The sequence below is a fragment of the Spermophilus citellus genome (assembly GCF_964194105.1).
Source record: "Spermophilus citellus genome assembly, chromosome: 1".
In the NCBI taxonomy this organism is placed as follows: domain Eukaryota; kingdom Metazoa; phylum Chordata; class Mammalia; order Rodentia; family Sciuridae; genus Spermophilus; species Spermophilus citellus.
Window position 1 is genome coordinate 124,107,268 of NC_138182.1, and position 17,001 is coordinate 124,124,268.

The following is a 17,001-nucleotide window of genomic DNA, read 5'->3' on the forward strand; positions in this document are numbered from 1 at the left end:
GAGTCGAGCAGTGCCACTTTGGTTTCCAAGTTCTTGCTCTGAGATGCGGAAAATGGCTCTGACGGCTAATGAGGTCACGTCTGCTTACTAGAAAGGGCAGACAGAGTCCTGAGGTGGGGGAGGCATGGGCAGGGGAGGAGGGATGGATGGAGGGCCACGGGGAACGATGTTACTTACGGTGTTTGGGCATTCATTGCTCATGGCCCTGAAAGAGAAGTCCTCAAGCTCTGTCATCAGCCAGAGTCTCACTGGAGTTTCATGAGTCTCCAGAGACAGGCAGAAAACTGCTAAGAGTGGCAGGAATAGGGGAGGGAAATTGATTCCCCGGAGGCGTGGGGCTCAGCGAGGCAGAGGCAGAAGCTAAGCTTCTGGAAGAGTGGTGACCAGTGTTGTTCTCTGACCTTCCAAACTTGGAAGACATGTTCAAGGGTCCTTATGCTTGGTCATCTTGATGGGGACCACATAGCTGCTTGGGCAGACCTCAAGTCATGTGACTTGGTTAGAGACCTTCTACCCCTGTCTATGGGGCAAAATGTCTTATGACAGGTCTTTGAGCTTCTGACACCCCCTTCCATGCAGGCTGGCATCAAATTCAGTTGATCTTCCAGACCACGATACAGATGCGATGATAAAGCGAAGACCATAGAACTCATCTAATTCAACTTCCTATTTCTCCTGGGCAAACTGGGATCCAAGGGGCTGGAATAGACTCTCTGGGACACGTGGTCAAACCTGGGATCGATTCAGTGCGATGGTGTTTACAGTCACAACTGTTCTTCCCCAACCTATAGGAGAAAGTGCTAGTGTGCTGAACTGGGTGTGGCATGGGGGGCCTCAGCCCGCAGATCCTGTTATTTCCACTTTTTGTGCATTTTATTTCTGTTACTTTCCCCCATGAGTTATCATAAACCTAGCTTTCAGCATTGTAGGCACAAAGATCACTGGGGGACTGACTTCCAAATAGCATTTCCAAGTGCTTTTCTCAAGGTAGACCACAGGTCAGACAAAAGGTGAAAACTTCCAAGATGACCCATTAGCTCACTGAAGGAAGGACAAAGGAATTTAGGGTCATGGAGGCAAAGTCTGGGGAGAGGCGGTGGGGGGGCTCAGGCAGGCGCCATCTTCAAGGCTGACCAGGAAAATTATGCAACCCGGTTGAATGACTGAGGTTCTGTTGGTCAAGTTCCCAGTGGAGCAGGCAGATGGCCCACAGTCAGGGATGATCCAGGGAGACACCAGACTGCCTGAGTTGGGGAAGGAGTTCTCAGAGATCCCAGACCCCAGCAGAAATGCATAGTGCTGGAGCAAGTTCCCCTCCTGAAATAAAAGGACAAGGGCGCTGAGGATGACCTGTGTTCTTGGAAGTCCCAGCCCAGCACAGAGATGGAAAAAGACCTTCACATCCTTAGCCCCAGCCCCCAGAGAGGGAGCTGACCAGGGAAACTGACCACAGAGTCGTTTGGAATGAGCCATTTAAAGCATCGGTCAGCAAGTGCAATGTCCACAGAAGCAGAGGGTCAGGCCATGCTCCAGGACACCTTCCACCACCTCTGGAGTCAGGCATGCCTTGGTTTGAGTCCTGCCACTGCCATCTGCTGGCTTGGTGACTTCCTTGGGTTCCTTTGATTCTTAAATTCCTCCCCAAGAAAATAGAGATACTAACAACTAACCAATGGGATGATCATGAGGATTAAAGAAAATAATGTGCCCAAGGAAGTCAGCAGAGAGAGGGACCTAATTAATATTCAATTTCCCCAGCTCCTGGTCCATTACTTGGCCTCTATTTGGGAACGACCAGAGAGACTGGCAGAGTTTTGTGTCCAGTGCCTCAGACACGTGGGTCTCATCCTATATCTGGCATGTAAGACCCCAAGGACTGAGGCCACATGAGGCCTCTGACTCCTCCAATTCCTTTGGGCCTGCAAGGAGAGCATCCTAAGCTGTGCTGTGGGTGGTGGGGTGGGGGGGGCACTGTCTCCCAGCCATTGTTCCAATCCCAGCACAGCTCCCAGCTCACTGTGTGAGCTTAGGAGAGATCCTTCCCCTCCTGGACCTCAGCCATTCCACCTACAAAGCCAGGTAACTCCCCTAGGTCAGTGCTACCAAGCCTGGACGGTCATCTGAATCACAGATGATGCTAGTTAGAATACAGACTCCAGGGACCCAGCCCAGATCTCACGGGTTAGGAATCCAACGTCTAGGTTCTAGTCTGGAAGTCTATCTAAGGATCTAGAGTCCGAGCCGGGACTCTGAAAAACCAGCCATTCATCTGATAATGATGACAGCAAAAATGATTAATTAAAGTCAACTGACTCTTCAAAAAAAAAAAAAAAAAAAAAAAAAAAAAACGCCTGCATGTAGATCAGAGAAGCCAGGGTCCACAGTGCTTTAAGCACTGACCTCTAACCCAGCTTTCTGAATATAACATTCACTCTGCTCTTTCAATCAAATGGTGACAACAATCGTATTTACTTTAAGTGTATGTTGGCCATGAGATAAGAACTTACTTCAATTAAATTAGATTCACTGAATTTTGGGGGTTTGGCCCTGGGGTTTGACTCTAGGGCCTCACACGTGGTAGACATGCCCTCTGCCAATGAGCTACATCCCCAGCCCTGAACTTGTCCTCAAAGAAGGCTACAAACTATGAGGTCCATGCTTTTGGAGGAGAACCTAGAACACTCAAGTACAAATATTTAACACTCAGTACTCCAGACATCAAATTGAGAGGTTTAGAGATATTTTGAGTTATTGAGGACAAGGTGAAATAGGTCTTTCACATAGTTACCAGTTGGTTTTGCAAAGTAACCAAGACCCTAAAAATGATTATTGCTATTGATCCTACAACCTTTCTGAGAATCTGACTTATCTTAAATAGTCAGATTAAGACTCATGCAAAAGAATATTCATAGTGCTCTATATTTTGATCTGGGTGGATTATATTTATACTTATATTTATTTACTTTACCTACCATATGTAAGTAATATTGTTATTAAAAAGAATGTTCCTGGGGCTGGGGCTATAGCTCAGTTGGTAGAGTGCTTGATGCATGCGCAAGGCCCTGGGTTCAATCCTCAGCATCACAGGGGGAAAAAAGGAGAGGGGAGGATGTTCCTGACAGACTAAAAGCCATGCTCTAGAGTCCGAGTGCCACCTCCATCACCTGCAACCCAAGGATTCTCATGCAAGTTCTTTGACTCTCTGAGCCCTGATTTCTCATCTGAAAAGCGGGAAGACTAAGTGACTTAAAGAATGGTTTCAGCACTCAGAACCGTGCCTGCCACAGAGCAAGCATTTGGTATTAATTGGCAGTTTTACTTTTCATTATTAGAGCGGCAGTTTGGTAAACAACCTAAACGTTCAGCAGTAAGGGGGTGATTAAATCATCTTGTGGCCATTAAAATCGCATTTAAAACGAGTCTGTCATAACAGTAGACAGAGCTGGTATTCTTATTTTTAGTACTTAAGAAAGAAAAAGGCAGAGAGGAGAAATCATCATCTCACTACGTTCGGAAAAATGCAAGGGAAGAAGGACTGTGGGAGACGCAGCAAGGTCACCAAGGTGGTCTTTGGGGACAAGACCACAGATGGTGCTTCTTTTCTGCTGTCAGCTCCTCCCCACTTCCCCGGGGGTATATGGCCAGCCTCTCAAGGGCCTCAAAGGCAATATCTTCCCTGAGGGCTCAGCCCCAGAACCCGAGGGTGAGCAATTCCTCAATTTCAGGCAGTCTCAAGGGAGTGGCTACAGCAGGGCTGCACTGGGGACCAAGCCCCACTGTTAGACGGGGAGAAGGGGAGGCTCTCCAGCCACCAGGACTGCAAATCACTAAGCTCTGGGGCAGGCAGGGGAGGGAAACCAATGGCAGGAGCTTGCCTGTCACTGACGGCACCTTCCTCTCTCTCTGCAGCTGAACTACAAGGACTGCGAGAAGGCAGTGAAGAGGTTCAACATCGATGGTGCCCGGTTTTTGGTAAGTCTCTGGCCAGTCGGATGCATTGAAGCCAAGGATGCTCTATGCTTTTCCCAATAGCTGTAGGGACAGCTGGTCTACCTGGTCCCTGTGGGGGACATCACCTTTGTCATCTCAACTACTCTCCTCTTTCTCACTAGTGAGTTCATACACACACCAAACATACTTTTGATAATGCTGTCTTCAGTGTATTATAGTTTTAAAAGCGTTATGAAGGGCTGAGAATATAGCCCAGTGGCAGAGCTCTTGCCTAGCATGCACGAGGCCCTGGGTTCCATCCCCAGCACCACAAAATAAATATATAATTAAATAAAATAAAAAAAGTGTAAGACTGAAGTGCAGGGACACTTAAGGACCAAGCCATTAAAGGAAAGGGTCCAACTCCAAAGGTGGAGGCAGAGGCACTGAGCTTTGGCCAGGGAGGGGATCTGAGAAATTCCCTGGAGAGGATACTTGGCCTGTGGTCAAGAGAGAGCCTGGGCTGTACCTAGCCACCCTCTGGGCACTCTGCCCCACTCCTTAGTAAAGAAGTGGAACAAGACTTCAAGGGTTCTGTGGGTGTAGGGTGTTTCCAATCAGGATTCAGAGTGAGGAGGATAAACTAAGTTGTGTGCCTCTGTAAGTCGTGGTCAGTAAAGGACATGACCATGAGACTTCAGGCCAGCAGAAGGGAACAGGCAATCACATGACAGTGGCCCCTCAGCACACCCATCCCAGTCTTAGAGGCACTCCCACCACCAACATCTGCTGAAACTTCCTTAGGAACAGTGAGCTTGCGACCACCCATAGTCTCCTGCCCTTTCTGGGCACCTCTGGGCCCTGTGCTGAGACTAAACATGGAGTCCTGTTAGGCTGAGTTCTGCTGTCAGGAGCCATGTCAGGCCACCCAGCTAAGTCATTCATTCCCTCCCCATGGGCTCCCTTGACAAGCACTTCGCTGAGCTCGTCCTCCATGCTGGCCCCTGCTGTGTGATGGGTGAAGAGGTGATTAAGACATGATTCCTGGCTCTGGAGGCTCATTTTATAGGAGAAAGCAATCTTCAGGAAGGCCTCCGACCACCTCATTTCCAGATAAGAAAACATGTGCAGAGGTGCGATGAGATTTGTCCTAAGTCACAGCCACAGTTACTTATCACAACCTAATCACACAGTCACTTTACTCTAATATTGTATGGGTTTTTAACAATTTTATTTGCTCATACTGAGCTTTAAGCCAATAGACTTCCTGGAGTTCTTGAAATTACTACAAAATCACTACAAAACACAAATATTTCTTTCTTGTACCTTTAGCACTGAGAAAAGAGGCATCGCTATTGAGTGGGAAGGGAGGGAGACGTCTCTGAGGAGGGTCCTGGTTGCCTGGGCCACCCTGAGCAAGCCCTTGCCCTCTCCGAGCCTCCCTTGCTTCCTCATCTGTTGACAGAGCATGTCACATGGGGTCACAGCAGATGATGGTTCCTTTCAGCTCCTTGATTCTGTGGGTTTAGGTGTGATGGGACCGCTGTTTCCCTGGTAGAGAGATGTCATCTGAGCAGCCACCTGCTCTGCTCCACTCTCTGGCATCCATCAGTCCTTTGGAGAATGCACACATTCCACTCATTGTGTGACCATGAGGAAGTGACAGGAGGGGTGATAGGAGCATGAGAGTAGGTCGCAAAATTCAGTGCCTGCTCTAGGAACTGGAATATTTACAGGCAGGTTCTATGAAATCCACCCTCTATCACAAGTGCTCTGGGTACAATTTGGAACTCCTGGTCTAAGCTCCAGTGGCTTATCTGTTATCCCTTCCAGCTTTGGAACATCCAGGGCCATTCTGCTATTGAAGGAATTAGCTATCCTTCGTTTCCCCCTCCCTCCCTCCTTCCCTCCCTCACTCCCTCCCTCCCTTCCTTCCTTCCTTCCTTCCTTCCTTCCTTCCTTTCTTCCTTCCTTCCTCAGAGTAGTAGGTCTTCTAAATCTGTTTTGCCACTACTTTTTGATAGAATCCGGTGTGCTGGGGAAGGGGTTCCTATGCTTCCAGAAGGCATAAGCAGGAGAGGAAATGTGCTTACTACATGCGTCTGCACATCGCCAAGACCTGACCACAGTGGCTTAGGGGTTGATGTTTCTCAAATAATAAGAAAGGTACAGGTGGGTGCCCCAGCTGGTGAGATGCTCAAGGAAGTCATCAAGAAACCAGGCTCCATTCAGCCTGCAGAAAATCGGTGGCTCCTGAACTAAAGGTTCTGAGCTGGCTACTTCAACTCCAGGCCTCAGTGTGCACTGCAGACAGGAGGAAGGGGAAAGGCAGGAGGCGCATGGTGGATGGTGAATGTGTCACCCTGGGGTAGAACCATTCTGGAGGAAGGAGATGCTGATGCTCAGTGGTGAGAAGGAGGAGGGAGGGAAGAGAGAAAGCAGGCCTGGCCAAAGTCTGATCTCCTCTGGACTTTTGGCTGACACCCTTCACCCTCTCCATCTTGCCTCAAAAGGTCTGATAAGCGGGGTCAGAAAGAGCCGGATCAGATGAATCCAACCAGCACCTTGCCAAGACCCCTTCAGGAAAACTGAGGAGGGCTCTGAATCCTGGGATAGAAGTGTAGGAAACATTCATGACATGGCTAAATCAGCCCACACAACCAATTCTATTTGGTTGCACAGATTTAGACCTCGCTGCAATTATTTAGTTATTGAATTCAAAATTATCTGTCAACATTTAGAATTTGGGTTGTTTCACCTAAGTTCCCGACTTTGGGATTCCCTTTGGAAAAGTAGATCCCGGCTGCTCTTCCAGTGCTCTGGTCCCCTCTACTGTCTAGTGTCTGACGTGTGACTTTGTGCCTGGCTTCGAGCCCCACCTGTGGGTTGTAACCTGTCTGCCACGTGTGTCTTCCTTTCAGAACCTGACAGAAAATGACATCCAGAAGTTCCCTAAGCTCCGGGTACCGTAAGTACTCCCTGACTCCATGGGCAGTTTGGGAGGCAGAGTTTGGAATGGGGAGTCAGTTATCTGCGGGGTAGATGAGTCAGTAGCATGTAACCAGTCACTTGAATGAGGAAGGCAGGTAGGACGGGTGAGGACAATGGCAGGCCATGGGAAGAGGGGTCTCATGGTGACTTAGAGAAAGGAAGCCACAGACAGAGCCCAGCTGGTAGGTGGATGCTCTTGTCAAGGACAAACTCAAGCTGGAACCATGTTTTCATTTCGCGTCTTTCTGATGGGGTAGCTTGGGCCTGTGACAATAGTACCAGGGTCAGGAGGCTTGAGGTTTCATCATGGTGTCACCGTCGACTTAATGATGGCTTGAGTTTTCGGTACCTCCATTTGCAGCTCAGCAAAATGAGAATTAAAGCAGTTGAAGGATGGGGGGTGGAGGTCAATACTAACTGCTAGGGAATGGCTGTCAGGGGCATTGTGTTAGAGGAGTCTTGAGAAAGGCAGCCGTGATGGATTACTGATGTCTGCTGTGATTGATTACCGATGTCTGCTGTGGGTGCTGAAATGGGAAGTTGTGGTACAGATATTGTGACCTGTCCTTCTCATTCCTCTAGTGAAGGTCTCACCTACTCAAATACCTATAGGATCCAGACAGATGATATGAATGTGTAAATGGGCCAGGTTAAAAAACTAAGGCCTGTGGATTTGTCTTTCACTTTACCACCTTTGAATAAAAGATGACTATGGAGATATAATCCTCTGCTAGAAGGATTGTATAGCACAGTTATGATTAAAAAGTAACCATCTTAAAGCTTTCATTGTTGGTGAAACAATAGGGGATGGTGGGCACTGATGTCATGTCCCCTTCGAAGAATGCTACAGCTACTCAGCATCAACCAACGTGGACCTGTTGATGTCCAATCTTCAAATTTACCACCAGTAGCGGAAAATATGGGTTTTATGTGATATATCTCAATTTTTAAACATTGACTCAAATATTTTTAAATTAACTTATGGACTAAATTCATTCTGGGTGCTACTACTTTGAGATGTCTATTCTGGGCATTCTCTGAGGTTCCTTCTCAGAGCTCATGATGACAAAAGGAAATATCCTGAAGGAGCAGGAAGAAAGATATTAGAGTAGGTAGGAATGTCGGAGTAGCTCAAGAAAAATATATCTAGGACGATTAGGTTTCCCTTGATGGGAGGGATGAAGGAAAAGAGGAGTGAGGATTTGCTTTTGGAGCTGTCTGTCTCTAGGGACAAGTATTGTGGAAGATTGTTCAATCTTTCGAAGAATTTTCTCTAGACACATGTGGATATTTAAGTGTAAAATAAATGTAAAATCTGGTTCTGCAGAGCACTAGCCGTATTTCAATACAGGTATGTGGTGACTCCCATAGTAGTTCCTCCTTATTGGCAGTTATTGGCAGTTTTGCTTTCCACATTTTCAGTTACCCATGGTCAATAGTGCTTGAAAATATAGGATAAAGGGAGAGGGAGAGGGAGAGAGAGAGAGAGAGATTGATTCCCCAAACTTTTAAAATGGTACATTGTTAAAATTGTTCTATTTTTTATGACTTAGTATTGTTGATCTCCTATTGTGTCTAGTTTCTAAACTAAATATCAACAGAGGTGTGTATGTGTAGGAAAAGCACAGCACATAGAGGGTCTGGTATTATCCATGGGTTCAGGATCTCCCGGGGGGCTTGGAACATATGCCCTCTGAATAAAGGGAGGGCTGCTGCAGAATGGAGAGTAAAGCTATAGAACATGTCCGTGAGTGCAGAAAGGGAATGCTCTAGAGACCAACCACAGTTTTTCTTCAAAGGAAAGACCTTAACACCCAGGGGTCAAACTGGTGGCTGGTGGGGCAGATCCAGCTATAGATATAATAATAGGTTTGGTCCATGCTGTGTCTTAAAATCAAGAAAAGTCTCACAAATCCAGTTTCTTTAGAAACAAATGGAAGATGTGCTGATCCAAGCTCCATTTTCTATTATTGTGGCAACAGTCAGCTGGGTCTGATGTCCATCGACTCATTTAGCTCCGTCTCATTTTTGCTCCCCAATTGGCCATGGTCCTCACCACTTCCTAAGTGATTATCCTAAGGTGCACCATTTTTTTTTTTTTATCTTATGCATGGAGACTTTGTTTCTCTGACCAAGATGAAATGCTAGGAATAAGATTTACTTTACCACCAGAAACAACCAGTCAGGACATATTAAGTATCAATTTTCAAGACACTGGATGCCATACAATGACAGATAGGAAGCTAAGGTGAGGAGCCCTGTGATTGTCCGCCGCTTTGAGAGTCTCTGGGCCATGGTGCAGGGAGCAGGGAACACAGGCAGCCTCTGTGGACAGCTTGGAGGCAGAGCAGAGAGTCCAGCAGTCTAGAGTAGCTCAGGCAGATGCCAGAGGGGAGGAAACTGGATAGAGAAAGTTCTGGAGAGTTTCAGAGGTCCCTCCTCAGTAGAGGGCTAATCAATATATACAAGTGAGAAGACTACTTTTACCAAGCAAAAAAACAAAACTAAACTAAACCAAACCCCGCCCCCAGTCAGAGTGGAGGTCACAGTAGTCAAGTGGTCACAGATCTAGAAATGGTGCCTATTTCTACCAATCTGGCTGGAAAAAGTCCAGATTCACAGTCACTAAGTAGAGTGCGTAAAAGGACCTTGCCTCAGTAATGAGAAATAATTATCCCTAATCTAAAGATGTTTCTGGTTATGGTTAGTAAATCTTCAAAGAAAGACTCAAAAGAATCAAATTATTTCCAACTACATTCTCAAATAAAACTTAAAAATATGTGTAGGAATGCAAAAATATTCATTACCTCATGAAATAAAATTTCACAGTGTTAGACATCTAATCGGACAGTAATCGTACCCATTTCCATGCAAATAAACAGAAAAATGAGACCCAGAATGAGTAGAAGACCAACATTTCAAAAGTGACTCATAATTGACACAGACATTAGCTTTGGCATGCAAGAACAATAGAACTGTATTCCATGGGTTAAAAAAAAGTTAATTTGAGGCATGGGAAATAACAAAAAGACCTAAAGAGAAATTTTATAGGTGAAAACTATTATTTCTGAGATAAGAAATAAACTGTTGGGGAATAATAGTAGGTTAGACATCATTGGTAAATATGGAAACACAGAAATAAAAACTACTCAAAACAGAATAAAGAAAGAAAATAATTATTATGAAATGATCAAAGGGGAATTTATTATTGGACTTTGGGGACACTTGGAATAGCCTAATAGGTATATAATTAAAGGTTCTAAAGGATAGTAAACAGTGCATGTGAAGAGTGGGTGACAGAAATAATTTGATGAAATACTAGCTAAACTTTTTTCAAGTTGGATGAAATTTAAAAAACCAGCATATCTAAGAGTTTCAACACACCCTAAACCCAAGTAGCAGAAAGGAAACTAACACAAGGTATATTACAACCAAATTGCTTAAAACAATTGATTAGAAATCAATTATGTAGGGAAAATCTTATAAGTAGTCAGAGAAAAAAAGGTTACATTGTGCATAGAGGAACAAATACAAGGATTACAGCCAATTTCTGGTGAGAAATAAGGCAAGTGAGAAGACAATGAAGCAACATTTTAAAGTACTGAGAGAAAAATACTGTCAATCTAGAGTTTGATACCCAGCAAAACTATATTTCAAACGTGAAGGGGAAATAAAGACTTTTTCAGACATGCAAAATCTGAAAGAATTTGTCACCAGTGCTGACTTACACCACAACAAACATGGAAGAAAGTCCTTTAAGCAGGAAATGACACCAAATGTTAATCTAGAATTATAAAATCAAGAGAATGAAGAGTGCCAAAAATGGTAATTATGTGGGACTACATATATACTTGACCCTTAAGGCTATTTGAATTCCCATCTTCCAATCCCTATACAAAATTCATACTTCATTAATTTAGGGAACTGGTTACCCTCAATGAGTTGAGCCTTTGTTAATCGCTCAGGCTACAGAGGTAATAGAGAGAACTGGATTATAGAACTGTATTCCATGTGTTAAAAATCCCCATTTGCAGGACACTCCCATTCTAATGGGAGGCTCAGCTACACAATCAAAGTAATTGTACTACAACTCCAGCAGGGCTGTGGCATTTGCATGAACCAGTACAAGGGGAACAGGAAGGCAGGGGTCATTTCCCCCATGGTATTCAGGGAACACTTCTGGGAGGAGGAACTCCAAGTTAGGTCTTAAAATATGCCATGGAGGTCAGGTGAAGAATGGATTGCAGGCTACTCTAGGAGTGTGTCTGGGTGGGGTGGGGGCATGTTGCAAAAGCACAGGCCACCCATGTATTTGGTGGAACAACTAGTGGACCAGAGAGGCTGGGCTTCTACACAGGAGTATGGAAAACAGAGTCTAGACTGATGGATAGCCATGTGTGGGTCACAATTCATGAAGGCCCTAAGAGTGTTAGTGGAGCTAGCGTACCAGGGGTGATACCAGGGTCAACCTGGGTCTTGGATCTATCCATATCCAGCGGAGCATAAAGAAGACTTAGAGGAGGTCTCAGATAGGCACTTGGGACCTAATTAGGAGATGGTGGGCATGATTCTATGAACAAGGTAGCCCTGGGGCTGGAGCTGTGAAGATTTGGGGTGGGGAGACTTAATAAGAGCTGGATGAATAAGGATGTTTCAGGTTGTAAGATGCCCTTTCATGCTGAGACTAGGCTCAGCTGATGTCGTTGAGCTACAGGGATAAGGGGGGGTGAGAAGTGGCTGCTTAAGGATGTGGAAGGGACAGTCACAGCTCTTGTGTTGCAGGTGGGCAGGGGTGGGGACTGCTCTAGCCACGTGAAAAATGAAACCGAGTGTGGCCTATGGTACAACACCCTCCACTGTACTGAATGTAGACCCCAGATGAGCCATGAGGTCTCTAGGGAATATGAAGGGTAACATGAAGACCATGGCAAGTGTCAGCTGGGTGGCTAGTTTTAAGTGCTATTTTAGGTATAAACAGGTAGATAGGAGAGCTTAATGAGGTGAGTGCACACTCGGAGGCCAGATTCTTGAAACCTAATTCTACCATCCATGAGCTACGGAGTGTGGACTAATTATCTCAGCTCTCTGAGGCTCAGTTTTCTCCTCTATTAAGTGGGAATAATAATAAAACCTACCTCAAAATACTGATCAGAAAATGAGAGTGAGTAATTCTTCCTTTTTTAAAAATCTTGATTAGCATCACTTCAAATTTTTGCCAATTATTCTATTTTGCTAGAGAGAGAAGATTAAAGAATAAAAAGGGTGTGAGCTGACTTTGCCTCCTACCAGTGGTGGGACCTTGGGTAGTTGCTTCTACAGTCTGAGCCTCAATTTCCTTGTCTGCAGAAGGGCAAAGAACTCATTCAGGGAGTGGTACATATCAAAGGAACCTAAATTGCCTAGCACTGTCCTTGACACATATAGATATTCTAATTTATTTTGTTCCCTTGTATAGAGGTTGGTTTGTCTTGATTGTCACTCTAAAAAGCCATGGAAAAGAAATCATGTTTTTATGTACAGCACCCAAAACAGGATTATGCTCCTCAGAATATCTCTATTTTCTTCCCTCAGTGATTTAAAAATTTTTTTAAAAATCAGATTTAGATAAATTCCTGAGGAAGACTTTCTCTCACTCTTACAAATGTCGTTCCTCTCTCAGGACACTGTGGATCCCAAGACACCCCAATATTGTAGTAATGGAAGGTTCTTAAAGAAAACAGTGAGGGTTCCTTTGAGAGGGCCCAGGTTCAACCTCGTGGCACGTCTGAGAATGGTGGGGGAGGTTGTCAGGACACATGTTAGGATCTGCTGATGTCTATTTGGAATTCATTGAAGGAGAAGATGTTTGAGTTTTATATTAAAATCCCAGCATATCTTAAAAAATAAGGAGCCGGGCATGCTGGGGTGGGTGGTGTAGGTAGCAGATAGCTATTAGATAATATTGTCTTGTAGCATTCTCAGGGTCCCATCACCAGTAGCAGAATTAGGCTGGGAAACTTAAGATTCCATCAGAGAAGTAACAGAAAGATCTGTTGATAGCAGATATGGCCTCCAGTCTCTTCTGCATAGGACCTCATTCTATTCCTGAGATGGAGAACACCGGCAGGGGGGAGAGGATGGTTGAGAGGAAGGGACTCAGAGGTACAAAGAGCATTCTTAGGTCTTTGAAAGCTATAACCAGCCCTCGGCAAAACTGAAGCAATTACAAGGTCTGTCTCCAACATGTCCCTTCCCCGCACGGCACCCTTCCATCTATTGACTGATCCCTCCGAGGTACCCCGTCTCCTTCATGAAGGGTGCCTACTCCCAACTGCCACCCCTTCTCCTCCGAGGCAAGGTCAGTGAACTTCTGGGCTCAGCGCCACATTGATGAGGCCATGTGGCCTGTGACAGGCACCTCTCTGCATGCCTACCTTCCTCTTTGGTGAAAATGGACTGCTCCTAGTCGCATGTGGCTGGAAGGGTCGTGCGGCATAAGTGAAACCCACGTGGGAACTGTGGTCAAGGACGAGGGCGAGAAGTGAGAAGACCACACTGCACCCCCGATGACTCTTTCCCACCCCCACCCACGCTCTCCTGTGGCACAGATGGCAGCGAGAGCCCCTACCAGCCTGCAGAGAGCCATCTTGGCTCCTCTCTGGCTCCTCGTGGACAAGGAAGGTTTGGAAGGTCTGGCTCTGGCTCATGGAGATTGATCTTTGTCGGCAGAACACGTTGTTCCTTGAGGGAGGGATTAGATGCGAGCAGAGAGCAGGCGGCATGTTGAGGAGGGGCTGAGGCCAGGGGTCCTGGGGGGCATTGGAGCCCACTGTGCAGGTGCCTGCCTTCCCTGGGGCCTGGGGACATGCTGTCCTGGGAGGGATCAGCACCCAGTCTTAAGCTGGAGTCAAGGGAGAAGCCTCCCAGGATGGCGGGAAAGGAGGAGAGTGGTCCAGAGACCTGGCTATGCGAGCTATGGTGAGGACTCAGCTTCCCATATAACCATCCAGGCTGCAACAGTAGAGTTCTTGTGAGAAACCGCCTGCTCTAACTGTGTGCCCTTGTCTCCTGCCTGCCTGCCTTTATTATAGGAGAAAAGAAAGTAAAGCAAAGGGGGGCTCTAGCATCGAAGGACAAAGTGGACAACACTGTCTCCAAATCTGTTACTGTCTGATGTCACCAGGAGGGCTGGGGACTACCTCTGTATTCTTTGACAATCAGGTGTGCAACTCCTCCTCCATGTGGGTGGAGGAGTTCTTGACCTTAGTTGGTCCTCCCCAGAACTGTCACCGTGGCCATCCTATTTGGGGGGCTTCATCTAGGAGTCAATCCCATGTTAGTGTGAACACGGGTCAACAGCTGGTCAGAAGTTACCTCAGTGCGCCTGCGCTACTAAAGGACTCTTCTTCCCAGACAATTGGAGACACTGATAGCCCCGATTCCTAGCTTTACATCAACATCAACGGACCCTCTCAAGAGTTAGTCCCATTAATCCTTTTCTCGTGACATGATTTCCAACTAGCTCCCTTGCTTCTGTTTATTTTCTACAAAATTAACTATCACCCTTTGGAAGTTGTTTAAAGATGACCCTAAAGTAATTTAAAGAACACTTATGACCTTGCCTGCATTTCACTGCGATTACTCAGGCCTATGTTCTACTCAACAGGAAGTAGCTATTGATTTGACTTCACCTCCCCTCATTCCCTGGGTGATTCAGGGTCTCCAGTCCTTGACGGGGGATATTAGGTATTAACTAGTAATGAGGTGGTCTCCAACTCTCCTGGTTCCCCTTTTTATTTTAAAAGAATCCTCAGTGTCAAGGATAACAGGAGTTATTTCACAAGCTTTTCTGGTCATAAGGGCCACCTGGGCACTGGCTGATGTGACTGAGTCCCAGACCTCTCTTTGCAGAGTCTGATCACTCAGACCTCAGATGGGCCCTGTGATCTGTGTTTGCAGCAGGCGCACCTAGGTAATCCTGATGATCAGGCCTGCCGGGGATTCCCCAATGAGACCCAACCCCTTATTATGCTTATAAAGAATCTGGGATTTAGGAAGGGTAAATGCCTCCTCTAAGTTACATGCAAGGTCCAGCCTTGGAAAAGGACAGATCACAGTCAAAGTCTCTGTGCCTGCAGGTTCCATGCCTGTGTGTCATCAGGAAAGACCTCAGACTGTGAAGATGACATATGGCTCCATCATGTAGCTACTTAGGGATGCAACTGGGCTGGAACCTGGATCATCATAGGATGCCGCCTTCCTGCAGAGGCCTGACTTCCTGTGGGTGGTGGAGCCCTTTCCCTGGGGCCAGCACAGCCCACACACAAGGGGAGGCAGAGAGAACTACTTCCTGTCTAAGGCTGCCTCTCCCCTCTGCCTCTTTTCCTGGTCCAGAGTGAGACCTGGTGTTTGCTGACAAGAGGGAGAATGAGTCACCTCCGGCCACTCACTGTCACTGGGGTGACACATAACTTTGCAGGTTTGCGCACAGGGAGCAGCCACCTCCCAGCCCTGCATGCAGCATGGCCACCCAGCCACCTGGCTGGGCCAACAGGGGTTCCACTGGCTCAGCGGGGCTCCCTGAAGCCCGTCAAAACAAGAGGGTCCTGGAAGGCCATGTTTTGCTACAGGCTGGACTTCGGGGCTCATGCTGCTCCCTGAGCTCTGTGTCGCTCCGGGGTTTCTGTGGTTTGGCATTTCCTTCCTCACCCCGTTAGAGCTGGAGCAGCCACAGTCTGGCTGTTGGTGATACGGTAAGAAGCCATACCGCAGAGAGCGCAAGGCCTCGTGGAGATCTGAAGCAGCTGTGTGAGCTGGCCTGAGTGCTGTGGGACGGGGGTGTTGAGGTGAGGCTCAGCCTGCCTCCCAAGGCCTCGCTGAAGTGTCACCTCCTTCCTTGTTGAGGCAGGAGTGTTTTAAACTGCAACCCAGCCCAGCCCTGCATGTGCACGCCCCCGCCCAGCCCCCCACCACTGCTTGTATGTAATGGCATTTCCTTATTCTGAAGTCGCCTCCTTATTCACCGTTTGTCACCTGCCTTGCCCTTCAAGCCATGAGCTCCTGGGTCTGCTCTTCTCACTGGTGCACCTTGAGCACCCAGAAGATTCCCTGGCCCTAAGGTCCTTAGTGCATATTGTTGAGTGACTCGGCATTGAATGGGAGTGGCCGCTGTAGCCAGCACCTGACCTGGCCACAGTGCAGGACGAGAGCAAGGCTCCCCGACCACAGGTAGGAGACCTTCAGCATGCCCACCTCCTCACTAAGCAACCATTTAAAGGAGCCACAAATAATCATGTCACAAACATTCTGATGGCATGATCCAGAGGCGCCTAGGGAGCCCTGGGCCCTGCTTTAAAGCACACCCCCCCCCCGGGGGGGTTGCTGAAGTCTGAGTTCCATTAATGATGTGGTTGTGGAGGCTTAAACATTGTCCTCCTTCTTTGTCCTCTTAAGCTCCCAGTATGTTATCAGATTCACCTGCCGGGCCACTGTCCTGGGCAGCCGCAGTTCCCTGGGGAGTGGAGAGGAGGGGATGGGAGTCGGTGGAGGGATGGAGGGAGCAGTGGATCTCAAGGGCTGAGGACTGCACTTGCTAACTCAGCAAGTGTGTCTTAGACCAAACTTGTCACCTGGAGATGGTCATTAGGTGAAGGAACGTAGATGGCAGGTCACTGTCATAGATGGCAGAGCTCAACAGTGTCTACTCCCAGGGAGCTTCCCACACAGAGAAGTAACCCAAGGACATCCAAAGGATGCTGGCTTGGACACCAGAGAGGCTGGCTTGGAGGGTGCTGTGTGAACTGGGGAGACTGGGAGACTGGTGGGCACCCACATTACTCTCCTCCTTTTCAGTCCTGGAGATGGAACCCAGGGCCTCACTCACGCTAGACAACCATTTGGACCACTGAGCTATGCCCCCAGCCCCCGTGTCCCTCTTGTTGTTGGGGCCTCTATTGTCTTTTCTGTAGAATGAAGTTGGACCCGACCGTCTCCGCGGCCCCTCACAGTTGCACCAAGTCTCTGGGGAGCAAAGGGGCAAGAGCTGGCATGGACGCCAGCTGCTGGGGCGCGCTCACGGTGTGGTCCTGGAGGCAAAGGCAC

At 47.3% G+C, this 17,001-nt stretch overlaps 1 protein-coding gene across 1 annotated transcript in view; it reads left to right on the plus strand.

Annotated features, from left to right (window-relative positions):
* Positions 1–17,001, plus strand: part of LCP2 (lymphocyte cytosolic protein 2) — a 44,579-nt gene that overhangs the window by 644 nt on the left and 26,934 nt on the right. The window contains exons 2-3 of the mRNA XM_081269494.1: positions 3,910–3,972; positions 6,852–6,898. Coding sequence (XP_081125620.1) covers positions 3,910–3,972; positions 6,852–6,898 — 110 coding nt within the window. The remainder of the gene's footprint in view (positions 1–3,909; positions 3,973–6,851; positions 6,899–17,001) is intronic.